The sequence below is a fragment of the Podarcis bocagei genome (genome assembly GCF_964188305.1).
Source record: "Podarcis bocagei genome assembly, chromosome: 10".
Lineage (NCBI taxonomy): Eukaryota > Metazoa > Chordata > Lepidosauria > Squamata > Lacertidae > Podarcis > Podarcis bocagei.
The window spans coordinates 10,800,387-10,814,275 of NC_138135.1; the positions used below are offsets into that span (position 1 = coordinate 10,800,387).

The window sequence follows — 13,889 nt, forward strand, 5'->3', positions numbered from 1 at the left end:
ATTGGTTGGGGGGGGCAGGAAGACTCACACCTTTTATACAATACGGTATCCTTTTATTGACTTTGTTAGCACAATCAAGCATGGTTTTCACCTGACAATGACTCATGGAACCTTATGGAGAGACACTTTCATTTGACTGCCTTTCTTGGAACATCGGAAACTACAGCCATCAAGAGCCGTTTCTGTCTCTTTCCCTTACAACTACTAAGCTGTTTCCCTTGCATGAGTATGTTTTGCTACTTGAAATAAAAAATCATTTTTTAAAAAGAGAACATTCAGCCTCGTATATCCAACTTGGGCTCTGCAGAGCCAAAGAAGGGTGAATGTTTCAAGGTTTTTTAAGATATATGGCTATTTTTTTTATTAGATACAATCTGAAGGAATTATATTATGGCTTGTTAGGCAGATATCCTGTAAAAAAGTTAAAGGTACCCCTGACCATTAGGTCCAGTCATGACTGACTCTGGGGTTGCGGCGCTCATCTCGCTTTATTGGCCAAGGGAGCCAGCATACAGCTGCCGGGTCATGTGGCCAGCAGGACTATGCCGCTTCTGGCGAACCAGAGCAGTGCACGGAAACGCCATTTACCTTCCCGCCGGAGGGGTACCTATTTATCTACTTGCACTTTTTAGCGTGCTTTCGAACTGCTAGGTTGGCAGGAGCAGGGACCGAGTAACGGGAGCTCACCCTGTCACGGGGATTAGAACCGCCGACCTTCTGATCAGCAAGTCCTAGGCTCTGTGGTTTAGACCATAGCACTACCCGTATCTTGTACAGTCCAACAAATTATGGGTTTTATACACAATCGTAACTTCTTTTTTATCTACTGCTGAGTTAGCAAAAGGGTGCATAGTTTGTAGCCAGAGGAATGTGCACCAGAACTATGCAACCATGCTTGTAAACTATGCAACTATGCTTGTAAAAGCTTACAAGCGTTTGGGTCCAAATAAATGCTTAGGAGCCTTCTCCAAGAGTTTGTCTAAAGAGGACTAAACTACCACTTTTACCCCCTTCCCCCGCCACCCAAAAATAGAGGGGGAGGGGAGTGGAATATTAATTAAGATGGAACAGCTAGCTTGCACATTGTGTACATCACACAAGGGACCAAATGCTGTAAACAAAACTATCCTTGGACCTTGAAATGTTGAACCAGGCTTCCTGGATTTTGATTATTGTATTTTTGGACTGCAAAACAGTTTGCCACGCTGGCCGGGGCTGAAGGGGAACCTGCAGCCTTAAATATCCAGAGGAGAGGCCAGGACGGGGAAGGCTGAGTTGTGGCCAAACGTAACAGCTACAAGTTCATCCTGCCTGTTCATCCCACAAATGCTTCGGTGGAACGCAACTGCCCTGCAGCCGCAGGAGCCAGGCCAAATGTAAGCCAGCCAGAACCAGAGGTGAGGGCTTTGTGCTCCCCCTAAATAGTTCGCAGGCTTTCGTAACACAACACAGGCAACAGCACGGTGGGGTGAATCCAAGGGACAGCAGTTCCCACAGCACTTTAAACAGAGCCTGATGGAATGAGGACCCCAACAAGGATCGAGCTTCGAAGGCTGACTCTAGTCTTCACATTCCATTTCAAGGTTCGATGCCAACAAGCGGAACCGGATATAGGTTTCATGAGGCCCTAAGCTGCTGAAGGTAAGGGGGCCCTTTATATGTCCAGCTGTCCTTTGCCAACAACAAAAGGTTGCTGTTTTTTGTGTTGAATATATGCTACATGGTAATTATGGACCTAATAGGTATCTAAAGCCATTTGCACGTAACAAAATAGGAGCCTACACAACACAAAACACTGTTGCTGTATGTAAGTTTTATTTTATTTGTTTTTTATCTTATATTTTGGAAATGTACATCCAGGGTTTTTTCCCTTTAGTTTTTTTTGGGGGGGCCCCAAGAGACTGGGGCCCTTAGCTATAGCTTGTTTAGCTTATACGTAAATCCGGCACTGCCAACAAGCCTTCAATTCTGATCTACCTTGCAGATTAGCAATTCATGGGAGGGGAGGAAGATGTGGTTTAAGCAGTCCAAACCCTGCTTTTACAGCAGGGGTCTCACCTCTCTCCCCCCCCCCCCCGGCAAGAGGCCCAGCTATCACTCAAGTTGCTGTTATAAAAAGCGCTCACTTCAGGGGGTCATGGCAGAGGGAATGCGAACAGGGGATTATTATAGTTTTGGGAGCTCAACTCCAGACTTTCTGGTTCTGGGAAGTTTGAAAACTTTGCTGTTTCCCTTGACACGCTGCTTAAGGAGAGAAACGTGCCCACGACTGGGAAGAACGGCTTGAGCTCATGCACTTGAGTGACACACTTTGCCACAGCAAGAAGAGGGTGAGTCTCTGCCCCCGTCTCCATGAGGCAAGGCTTGCTGGTGGCTGCCAGGGTGACATGGCACAAGTTAATTTGTTTTGACCGGTCCCTCCGCGCTTGTGTGGCTAACACCACCTTCCCATGTCTGGAGTACCGACAGCCTGAAACTGATCCCCATGGCGTTTCTGGGGATTTAGGACTGAGGCTTCTGAAAAGCACCAATTCCTGCTGATCTGAAGCATACTCACCCAGAGTGCTCAGGTCGGAGCCAGACTTGAAGAGGGCTGAAGCAAGTAACTGGAACTGGAGAGGAAAACAAACAAGATGTTATTATTATTTTTTAAAGGGTTCAACATGTTCCCATGAGGGGCATAAAGGCTTCTTGATCAACAACAATGAAATCACTTTGGTTGAAGGTTGGGGTGGTTCATTTTTTTTATTTTTATTTTGGTGGGGGGAATGTTTCTTGACACATCTAATGCCGCCACACGGAGGATTAATGTTCTATTGCTAAGGAATTCTACTTTTAAAACCAGGTCTTTCTGACCGCATCAATTTATTGCGCTGTCATCTTTGGCATTTCACAAACGCGGCTGAGCCTTCAAGAAAAACCACTGCTCACTGCAAGCAAGCCAGACTAAAATATGAAGCCCGATTCTCGTCGGAATGGAGATATATAGGCAGTGGCAGCATGAGGACTCTCTCAGCTATTACGACAGAAAGAAAGACCCGTGCTCTTGTCAGGCAAAAGCTAGGAGGACAGATTTATGCATCCTTAATGCAAGCCTTGAAATGGCTTGCTCTCTTGCTGAGTTTTATGCAGATGGCAGACTTCCCTGAGCTGTGGAGGAAGCCAGCTGAAATCAGCCTCTCCCAACCTGGTGCCCCCTCCCCAAAAAGGTGTTGTACAGTCATAATTTTATAATTTATACCCCACCCATCTGACTGGGTTGCCCCAGCCACTCTGGGCGACTCCCAACAAAACATGAAAAACGCAATAAAAGATCAACCATTAAAAATTTCCTGATACAGGGCTACCTTCAGATGTCTTTAAAAAGTCATATAGTTGTTTATCTGCTTGAGATCTGATGGGAGGGCATTCCACAGGGTGGGAACCACTACCGAGAAGGCCCTCTGCCTGGTTCCCTGTAACCTCACTTCTCGCAGTGAGGGAACTGCCAGAAGGCCCAGGAGCTGGACCTCAGTGTCCAGGCTGAACAATGGGGGTGGAGATGCTCCTTCAGGTATACAGGACCGAGGCCGTTTAGGGTTTTAAAGGTCAGCACCAACACTTTGAATTGCACTCGTTAAAAGCTAGACCACATGGCAGAGGGATGTTCCCGGACCAGCTGCCTTCAGATGTACATCGTACCAAGAGGGGCTTCGTTGACAGCCAGCTTTTTGAAAATTGTGTGTGTGTGTGTGTGTGTGTGTGTGTACATGTACACACACACACATACACACACAGCAGGACAACTGCACAGTCCGTATCAATAGCTTTGTGCGGAGCATTTGAATACCAAATGTTGCTGGCCCATATTCTGCTTGACAGCACCCAGAGGGCATTTTGTAAGGCACCAAAGGAAACAGAACACTGGATTAGGAGGACCTTTGCTTCAGTCCCCACTGAATGGCCACAGCAGTTTCAAGACACCCCCAGGTGAGATCTTAGTTGCTTCCAGGAAGCTTTGCCTCTTTGAAGTCAGCAAAGGGGTTTAAATATCACCAGGAACAGAGGATTCAAAACCATCAACCATCAGGGGCTACAGGGGCATCTGCAAGTTCTCTCCAGGAAGTAAGCTATAACTGTGGACTGGCAAGTATATCCCATGGAACTCAACGGGACCTGTTTCAGAGCCGCATTTTAATACTCATTTTTTTAAAAACAACAACTTTGCCTTCTCTTTCTGGGATCTTTCATTTGCACCATATTAGACTAATCAGGTGCCTGGCCAAAAACTGTTCTGTCCAGAACACGGCGTTTTGTTTCATTTGGCTGCGTGGCCTCAAGCCGCTGAACTAGTTTCCATTTATTAACGTCAGGCTCTCTCTCTCTCTCTCTCCGATACATAATTCTACCTTTTCTGCAGTTATCGTTTGCAATTTGCAAGGCAGACCTCCCAGGAGAAACATAAGCGAGTGTCAAGTGAGGCAAAAGCTTCTCTCTGGCCCCTGGTTAATACGCTCACTCAGAATTGCACCATAAAGCTTTCCCTGAAACCTGTGGCCCTCTAGGCAGTGTTGCGCTGAAACTCCCAGCAGCCCCAGCCAGCCTGGCCAATGGTCAAGAACAGCAGGAGCTGGGAGTTGAGTGACATTTGGAGTTCCCCACCCCAGCACTACAATATATCACTCTGGGATGAAAGTGGGAGGATCACAGGTCCAACTTCTGCCCATGTTTTGTTTTTTAATCGCCTGCATGTAGAAAACTGGTGTTGCAGGGAGAGGGCTAGACTGAACCTCTCTCTCCGACATCTTCTTTCCCCATAAAGCATTGGAAAACACACACACACACAAACCCCTGCAGCTTGAAATGGTACATTCCAAGGAAAGTGTCATCCCTTGATATGAAGTGGGCCTGAGAGTTTCAACTGCCCTAGTGTGGGGTTTCCCAAATTTGGGTCCCCAGCTGTTTTTGGACTACAGTTCCCATCATTCCTGACCTATAGTCCCGCTAGCTAGCGCTGATAGTGTTATAATAATAATAATAATAATAATAATTTATTATTTATACCCCGCCCATCTGGCTGGGCTTCCCCAGCCACTCTGGGCGGCTTCCAAAAGAATATTAAAATACTATAATACATCAAACATTAAAAGCTTCCCGAAACAGTCAGGGGAAAAACAATGCTGTCCAGGGTTGTAAAGACTGCGGAGAGAATAATTGGGTGCACTCTTCCCACCATGGATCAAATCTATGCTTCCAGGTGCCATAAGAAAGCTGCAGAGATAGCGCAGGATAGTGCGCACCCCGGAAATGATCTCTTTCAGCTTCTGCCTTCTGGAAGAAGGTACAGGGTTATAAAGACTAGGACTAGCCGCCTGAGAAACAGGTTCTATCTGGTTTTAAATGCAGTGTAAGGAGTCTCTATGGGAGTAATTGGGAAGCACTTCCCTACAGCATCCTCAGTGACCTCTAGATGTTTAGGACTACAACTCCCATAAACCTCTAGGCTGCCCTGAAAGCGTAGCATCAACCTATCCCATGCGTCCAGTTCAGATAACAGGGTGATTTTTTACAGGAAGTTGCCTCTGCGGAAGACTACATATCCCATAGACTTTTAATGTCAAAGCTGTGGTATTTATGCTGCACTACTCAACAAGGTTGCTAGAAAAGCATGAGGCCCCAGCATGCTCCAAGAAGTTGGAACTTAAATCCTGGAGATATCACAGATCCAAGCTCCTCTTTCCTACCTGTAAAATGGGGGTTGTTGGCTCGTGGTGAGGAGGAATGGGACTGCGAATAGAAAGCTGCTCCATGAGTTATGAAGAGCCACTCGCAGCAAAGGAACAAGGAAGCTCAGGTGGCAAGCAGGAGAGGAAAAGGGGAGACATGAGGGGCAAACCGGCGGGAGTAACTGAACCGTCAAGTGCAGGTGACAGCAAGAATCGGGCTCTAAGGCTACAGTGCACCAGTGATTAAGAAGGCTATAAAGGTAAAGGTAAAGCGACCCCTGACCATTAGGTCCAGTCGTGGCCGACTCTGGGGTTGCGGCGCTCATCTCGCTTTATTGGCCAAGGAAGCCGGCGTACAGCTTCTGGGTCATGTGACTAGCAGGACTAAGCCGCTTCTGGCGAACCAGAGCAGCGAACGGAAATGCCATTTACCTTCCCGCCGGAGCGGTACCTATTTATCTACTTGCACTTTGACGTGCTTTTGAACTGCTAGGTAGGCAGGAGCAGGGACCGAGCAATGGGAGCTCACCCCATTGCGGGGATTCGAACCGCCGACCTTCTGATCGGTAAGCCCTAGGCTCTGTGGTTTAACCCACAGCGCCACCCACATCCCATAAGAAGGCTATAGAAACCAGCAATTTAAAAAATATATAGTGTGTTTTCAATGCATGCGACACGTTGCAGATTAATAAAGAGGACTTTCTGCCGTCAGGAGCTGAAGATGGAAAAAATAAAAAATGTAAGGGCAAGAGATCTAGGACAAGCTACTTCAAAAGGAAGCCTTGATATATCAATCCATCCAAATGCAGAGCATATTTAGCTTTTCAGGAGATGGAACTGTGACACTCATCCACCACGCGAGCCAGGGCACCAAGGGGCTTTGGCCCTGAGCTGTTTTTGCATCTGCAGGCACAAATTCATGGAGGCAGCCAGGTCGCTCTGAGAACTCCGCAGCATGAATCTTCCTACATCAATGGGAAGACTTATGGTCCGTGTATGTGGTTTGGGAGCTGCACAGTCAGAATAATAATAATAATAATAATAATAATAATAATAATAATAATAATAATAATAATAATAATTTATTATTTATACCCCGCCCATCTGGCTGGGCTTCCCCAGCCACTCTGGGCGGCTTCCAAAAGAATATTAAAATACTATAATACATCAAACATTAAAAGCTTCCCGAAACAGTCAGGGGAAAAACAATGCTGTCCAGGGTTGTAAAGACTGCGGAGAGAATAATTGGGTGCACTCTTCCCACCATGGATCAAATCTATGCTTCCAGGTGCCATAAGAAAGCTGCAGAGATAGCGCAGGATAGTGCGCACCCCGGAAATGATCTCTTTCAGCTTCTGCCTTCTGGAAGAAGGTACAGGGTTATAAAGACTAGGACTAGCCGCCTGAGAAACAGGTTCTATCTGGTTTTAAATGCAGTGTAAGGAGTCTCTATGGGAGTATATTGTATTTTAAAAATGGGGTATCAAAGTTTTTAAGGGGCTAATCAGATTGGGATAACAGGGATAGCAGGCTTGTTGGTTTTGAATGTCTTATGTAGATTTTTCTTTTCTTTTCCAATTTCGTTGTTCTGTATGGGACAATGACAATAAAGATTATCGTATCGTATCGAAGAAAACTAGCCAATCTCCCTACCCCTTACCTCTTTTGTCTCCTCTGGGTCAGAGTGGTCTACGGTGACGAACAAGTCGTTCTGCAGGTATTTCAGGGCACTTAGCGGGTCTGTCTGGGCCTTCTCTTCAAACCTGGGGAGAGACATGCGAGGCAAAGGGTTTATAGTTTACAGATTGCTGGAGGCGGCTTAAGAGATCTTTCTTTCGAAAAGCTCGGCTGCTAAAAAGAAATAGCCTATCACCTACTTAAGGGATGCAAAGCTACCCGGGGTCATTTCTGCAAGGCTGCCTGATGAAAGCCTGAGCTCAGGATCAGGCCTCCGTGCGAAACAGGGGATCAAGTTTAAAGGTGTTTGGGAGAAGGCTAGATCAGGGGGGATTTACTTGGATTTTGGCTTGACTGAAGCAATATGAAACAGTAGGGGCAATCCAGTTCAAAACAAGATTTCCCCCCCCCCTCCACTCCATAGTGCTTTCAAACTACTAAGGTTGCAAACAAAACTTTTATCATTGCACCCGGAAAGGGTTCTTCTTTTGAGGGGAAGGAAATATAGCCAGAGATGTTAGTGTCAGCTTCTAAAATGGAATTATTTTTAAGGGCCATCTGTCCTTGTGGAAATTTAGCTACAGGAATGGTAAGGCAAGGCCAAGCCTCATTCTTAAAGTCAGCTCAATTGGTTAGATAATACCAGGGTTGAAGGTTTGATCCCCATACGGGGCAGCTGCATATTCATGCAAGGCAGCTGGTTGGACTAGATGATCCTTGGAATCCCTTCCAACTCTGCACAAGATACAATAGCCATCTTTAAATATCTTAAGGCAGGCATAGGCAAACTCGGCCCTCCAGATGTTTTTGGACTACAACACCCATGATCCCTAGATAACAGGACCAGCGGTCAGGGATGATGGGAATTGTAGTCCCAAAACATCTGGAGGGCCAAGTTTGCTTAAGCCTGTCTTAAGAGCTGTCATGTGGAAGATGGAGCAAGCTTGTTTTCTCCTGTTACAGATAGGTAGCCGTGTTGGTCTGCCATAGTCAAAATAAAAAAATTCCTTCCAGTAGCACCTTAAAGACCAACTAAGTTAGTTCTTGGTATGAGCTTTCGTGTGCATGCACACTTGGTATCTGAAGAAGTGTGCATGCACACGAAAGCTCATACCAAGAACTAACTTAGTTGGTCTTTAAGGTGCTACTGGAAGGAATTTTTTTATTTTGTTTTCTCCTGTTCTGGAATGTAGGATTCGAACCCATGGCTTCAAGTGACAAAAGAAAGGAGATTCCGACTAAACATGCGGCAAAACTTTCTGACAGTAAAAGCTGTTCAAGAGTGAAAGAAGTCTCCCTCCGGGGGTTGTGGACTCTCCTTCCTTGGAGGTTTTTAAGCAGAGGTTGGATGGTCACCTGTCAGGGATGCTTTAGCTGAGATTCCCCTGCATTGCAGGGGGTTAGACTAGATGACCCTTGGGGTCCCTTCCAACTCTATGATGTCACAGGAAGCCACTCATTGAGAAATGCTGTCTTCAGAAAGGCGCAGAAACCCCAAAATGCACAAGACAAGCTCTCCATGATTATTACTTGGTAAATAATGAATTATTGAGCAAAACTGTTTCAATTTATATCTCGCCGCCTTGCAAGGAACCCAGGAAGACAAGCATCCCCCCACCCATTTTAATCTTGGCAACCCAGCATGCAAGGACGGCCTTGGTCAGGGATGGGGAACCTGCAGTCCTCTGGATGTTGATGGACTCAACTCCAACATGGCTAGAGTTCAATGGGAGATGGGGTCCAGAGACATCTGGGAGGGACGCAGGCTGCTGATCCTGCGATCAAGATACTGAACAAGTTTTAATCAGGATGCTTTGCAACAGCAATGTTTCCCTTAGAGGCAAGACAACAACAAGGCCACAACAAGGATTCGCTGTGGGGCAGCGAGAGGAAGATAGAATGCCGACCTTGATTCATTATTTTACTGGGTAGCTTCAGGTTTGCCTTGTTGTTGTACAAAGATTATGGTATTCATTTGTGTAACCGAAGCCACAGCAAATAACAAACGCATAAAGCAGAATAAAATACATTATAGGGTTAGAATAACTACAAAAACCAGGCGTTCTATCGCATAAGGGTTTGCTCCACTGAGGAATTTAACCTATCATCCCCACAAACCTTGATCCTCAACATGCCTCTCCAAAGGCAAAACAGGCCTCTTTTTCAGAGGTATAGGGAGGAACTGCCCTCTAATAATAATAATTTAAAAAGTGAATCGCTCTCTCAACTTGGAGATGTAGATCTTTGAACAAGGCTGCTCGAAAGTCTTTGCAAACTGGGCAAACCAGTAAGTAGTGGGGTAAAACTTCAGGCACTTTGCCTCTCCACAGACAAGCACTTTTTTGCAAGGAACTGGGCGATAGCGTCCTTCGACTTATGGCAGAGTGCATAGACTGGGGTCTGAATGGGTAGTTTGGAACACCAAGGGGCACATTTAGACAGGCAGGCAACAGTGCAATCAGCACAAAAATCATGCTTTAAAACTAGGTCCTCAGCTGTTGCTGGACTACAAACCCCATCATCCCTCGCTAACAGGACCAGTGCTCGGGGTGATGGGAGTTGTAGTCCAACAAGAGCTGGCGACCCAAGTTCCAGAAACACTGCTTTAAAATATGAGTTTCCATGTGGCGAGGGACCACCTCAAAGTCTAACAAGCTCAGAGGAGAGACTATACATGTCAACAACTTGTAGTAATTCCCGATTCCGAAATCCAAGTGGCTCTAATGTTAACTTCTCCTTGAAAGCCAAAAGTACTAAAATGGGCCATATCCCCTTGTTGTTGACACACTACAAGATTCTTCCCTTCCTCCCCAGAAAAGAGCAGCAGCCTCAAATGACCACATCCTGCCGGGCTTAATTCTACCACGGCAGCTATAGGCTCCCGGTATCTGAATTCAAGCTTGCAATAGCTGACGTGTGTGAGTATAGATCATGGGAAAGTTTAGCTTTTCGAATGATGGGGCACAACGTAGAGAAAGAGAAAGGATTTTTGAGAAAGAAAGGATCCCTCTCCCTGCTAGCCAAAAAGAGGGCAGGTGGATTAGAGAGGAGATCATTTCACTGAACTACGCTGGATTTCCACCCTATAAGCAAACAGTTACTAGGCAGGATAGCCATGTTCTCCCTCTGCTCTTGGAGGCAGTATGCCTCCGAATAATACCAGAGGATGGGAATCCCAAGGAGGGAAGAGTGCTATTGCACTCGGGTCCTGCTTCCAGACTTCCCACAGGTATCTGGTTGGACACTATGAGAAATGGATGCTGGACCAGAAAGGCATTCAGCTGCCATGCCTCCAGCTCTTCATTGCACAAACGCATTGCAGCTGTGATCTTATCTGTTTTTTAGCATTTTTATCCTGCTCTTCAGCCAAAAAAAGCTCCCAGAGCGCTATACAGATCATTTAAAGTCCAAGTCAGTCCCAGCCCCTCAGGCTTATAATCTAAAAGACACAGAGGGGGAAAAGGGGGGGGTGGATGGGGGGCACCAAGCAAAGACAGGCACCGGTTAGAAAGTTATTCTAAGGGCTGGCTGCGATGGAAGCTGTATCCCGATATGCCCCACAGAGGACCTTAAAGTCCATAAATAGCAACACCCTAGAGCAGTGTTCCCCAACCTTGGGCCTCCAGCTGTTTTTGGACTACAACTCCCATCATCCCTCGCTAGCAAGACCAGTGGTCAAGGATGATGGGAATTGTAGTCCAAAAACAGCTGGAGGCCCAAGGTTGGGGAACACTGCCCTAGAGGTCCCGGGCCCTAAGGAAGTTAGATTAGCTTCAACCAGAGCCAGGGACTTTTCAAGACTGGCTCCGGCCTGGTGGAACGCTCTGTCTCATGAGACTAGCGCCCTGCGGGATCTGATTTCTTTCCGCAGGGCCTGTAAGACAGAGTTGTTCCACCCAGCCTTTCGCTTGGAATCAACTTGATCCCCTTCCCCTCTTTCCTTTTTTCCTTTCTCCTTCTGTGAAGGAACTCTTATTTGGGGACTTCCTTGGCTTTTTTTTCTGGCCCACGTAGGACCAGTCTGGATAGTTGGCCTTGGTGAAGATTTGACGTCAAGAAGTTTTTGATTTGAGTTTCCACTGAAATGAGGCTGCATTTTAATGTTATATTTTAATCTTGTTTTTTAAGTTGTATTTTAATCAATTGTTTCATACCTGGTGTTAGCCGCCCTGAGCCCAGTCTTGGCTGGGGTGGGCAGGGTATTAATAAAAATTATTATTATTATTATTATTATTATTATTATTATTATTATTATTATTATTATTATTATTATTATTATTATTATGAGAAGCCTGCCAGCAGAGTCAAAGAAGTAGCCCTCTTTCCCTTTGCCTAATCCTTAAAGGGGGGGGGGGGTCACCAGCCAGGTGAGCCAGTGTCGCTCTTTTCGTGGCAGCAATATCTGAGCAGTCTGGTGAAATTTCAGTGCTCAGGGGTGTCTCATCGACTGCAGCCATGTTCCACTGTTGTCGTCCCTCGTGTATGTTGGGAAAGCAGTGCATCCCGAGTAGTCTGCTTCTTGAGATTCATTTCCCAACTGCTACGCTCGCTTCCAGCTGCAGACGTAAACAACCCATACCTTGAAGCTCATGCGTGCCACAAATGCAAATATTTTACTCCCAGGTAGCCCCTAGCTGCACTATCATTCTTGATGGCTGGGAGGAAAATGAACTGCATGGCTGTATCGTGCATCCCTAGCCCACTGAAGCAACACTCAAACAAAACGGCAGCGCTTGAGTTTTCCTTCTGGAAAGGACTGCAATGGCTGGGCAGCGGGGCAGCAGTCATCCACCTATCATGGCTGGTAACCATATATTTATAGGGGACAGCCTCCCTTGGGGTCGTGGAGAAATGGTGCACCTTTGCTGCAAAGGGGAGCTGAGACACAGGGAGCGCCGAGTTCCACAGAGCCAGTTCTATACCTGCCAACCACGTGCCTTCAGGCCTCTAAATTGTGATTTCAAAAGCTGAGATTCCTGCATTGCAGGGAGTTGGACTAGGTGACACTTAGAGACCGTTGCTTCCAACTCTACAATTCTATGATTTTATGATTATGGGAACCTTTTTTTAAAAAAGGTGTATGTGCTTTTTTAAAGAGGGAAAAAATACACATATTTTGATGACAATAGGAAGGAACCTTGAGCACTATTAAAGCACCAAGGCTGAGCATTTTTTAAAAAAATAATCGCATAGGGTTTCTGGCATACTCCCACACACTCTTGCTTCTTAATGCCAAGGGACTCGCTTCTGCAGTCTCTTGCAAGCCTGTACCTGTGCTTCCTAATTAGGTATTTGCAGTGGCGTAGAAGGTATTCTTTCGAAGGCCGGCAAAGCTTCAGGGACCAGAAATCATCCAGCCGCATCTTTGGAGAACAGGATTTGCCTGGATTCCCTCCAAACAAATAATGGACCTTGAAAGACAAGAATTGAGATGTCGAGTCATAAACGCCAGCGTGGTTCAATCAAGGCGGCTGGGTGAGCCAGCCCAACCTTTGATGTGCCCCCCCCCCGCCCCAAGGAGCTCCACCTGAGCAGCTGCTTGGGAAACGAGGGGTGGGGTGATGCGTGCCCAGGTTGTTGGGTTTATCCCGCATGCCTCTTGAGTTCCCCTCAAGGTGCAGAGAAGTAAAGCCGCAACTGCTCTGAATCACCTACTTTGTGGTAAAGCGGTGTAAAGGACAATGCAGCGTCTAGAAAGGACGCGCAGACACAAACCCTCTGTCTGTTCAACTATTTCTGGCAAACCACCATTGGTCAAATGAGAAACTATACAGCAAGCTGGGCAGTAAGAAAGAGATAAAATGCAATGAGTTCAATGAAAAGAGAGATGACTGTAGACCCAATAAAGGTAAAGGTAAAGGGACCCCTGACCATTAGGTCCAGTCGTGGCCGACTCTGGGGTTGCAGCGCTCATCTTGCTTTACTGGCCGAGGGAGCCGGCGTACAGCTTCCGGGTCATGTGGCCAGCATCACTAAGCCGCTTCTGGCGAACCAGAGCAGTGCACGAAAACGTCGTTTAGCTTCCTGCCAGAGTGGTACCTATTTATCTACTTGCACTTTGACGTGCTTTCGAACTGCTAGGTTGGCAGGAGCAGGGACCGAGCAACGGGAGCTCACCCTATAGCGGGGATTTGAACCGCCGACCTTCTGATCGGCAAGTCCTAGGCTCTGTCGTTTTACCCACAGCGCCACCCGTGTCCCTGTAGACCCAATACATATGCTGAAAATCATTATGCCAATGAATCGGATATGAAACCAGCTGCTGGATTCTGGGGCCCCAGTCACGTGATGTGCTCACCTGTCCTCTAGGGGGCACACATGTATCAAAAGGCCCACATAGGGCTTGAACTCAAGCCTCAGCCCCCTGGCAGCCATTATATTTGGCTTGGCTTCCCGGAGACAAGAGGAGAGAGGGGGACACTTTTGGTCCACAGCACAGTTTATCCTCACGTATGCACTGACCTGATGCTCACCCCACCACCCCCGGAGCTCCAGGCCACCAGCAGC

The 13,889-nt window shown here is 46.8% G+C and overlaps 1 protein-coding gene across 2 annotated transcripts in view; it reads right to left on the reverse strand.

The window, feature by feature from the left end:
- The window catches only part of MKLN1 (muskelin 1), an 88,231-nt gene that overhangs the window by 1,211 nt on the left and 73,131 nt on the right, over window positions 1–13,889 (reverse strand). For both annotated transcript variants that reach the window (XM_081210003.1, XM_081210004.1), the window contains 3 exons: window positions 12,654–12,793; window positions 7,366–7,468; window positions 2,558–2,612 (listed from right to left, as the gene is read on the reverse strand). In XM_081210003.1, the coding sequence (XP_081066129.1) occupies window positions 2,558–2,612; window positions 7,366–7,468; window positions 12,654–12,793 (298 nt within the window). The remainder of the gene's footprint in view (window positions 1–2,557; window positions 2,613–7,365; window positions 7,469–12,653; window positions 12,794–13,889) is intronic.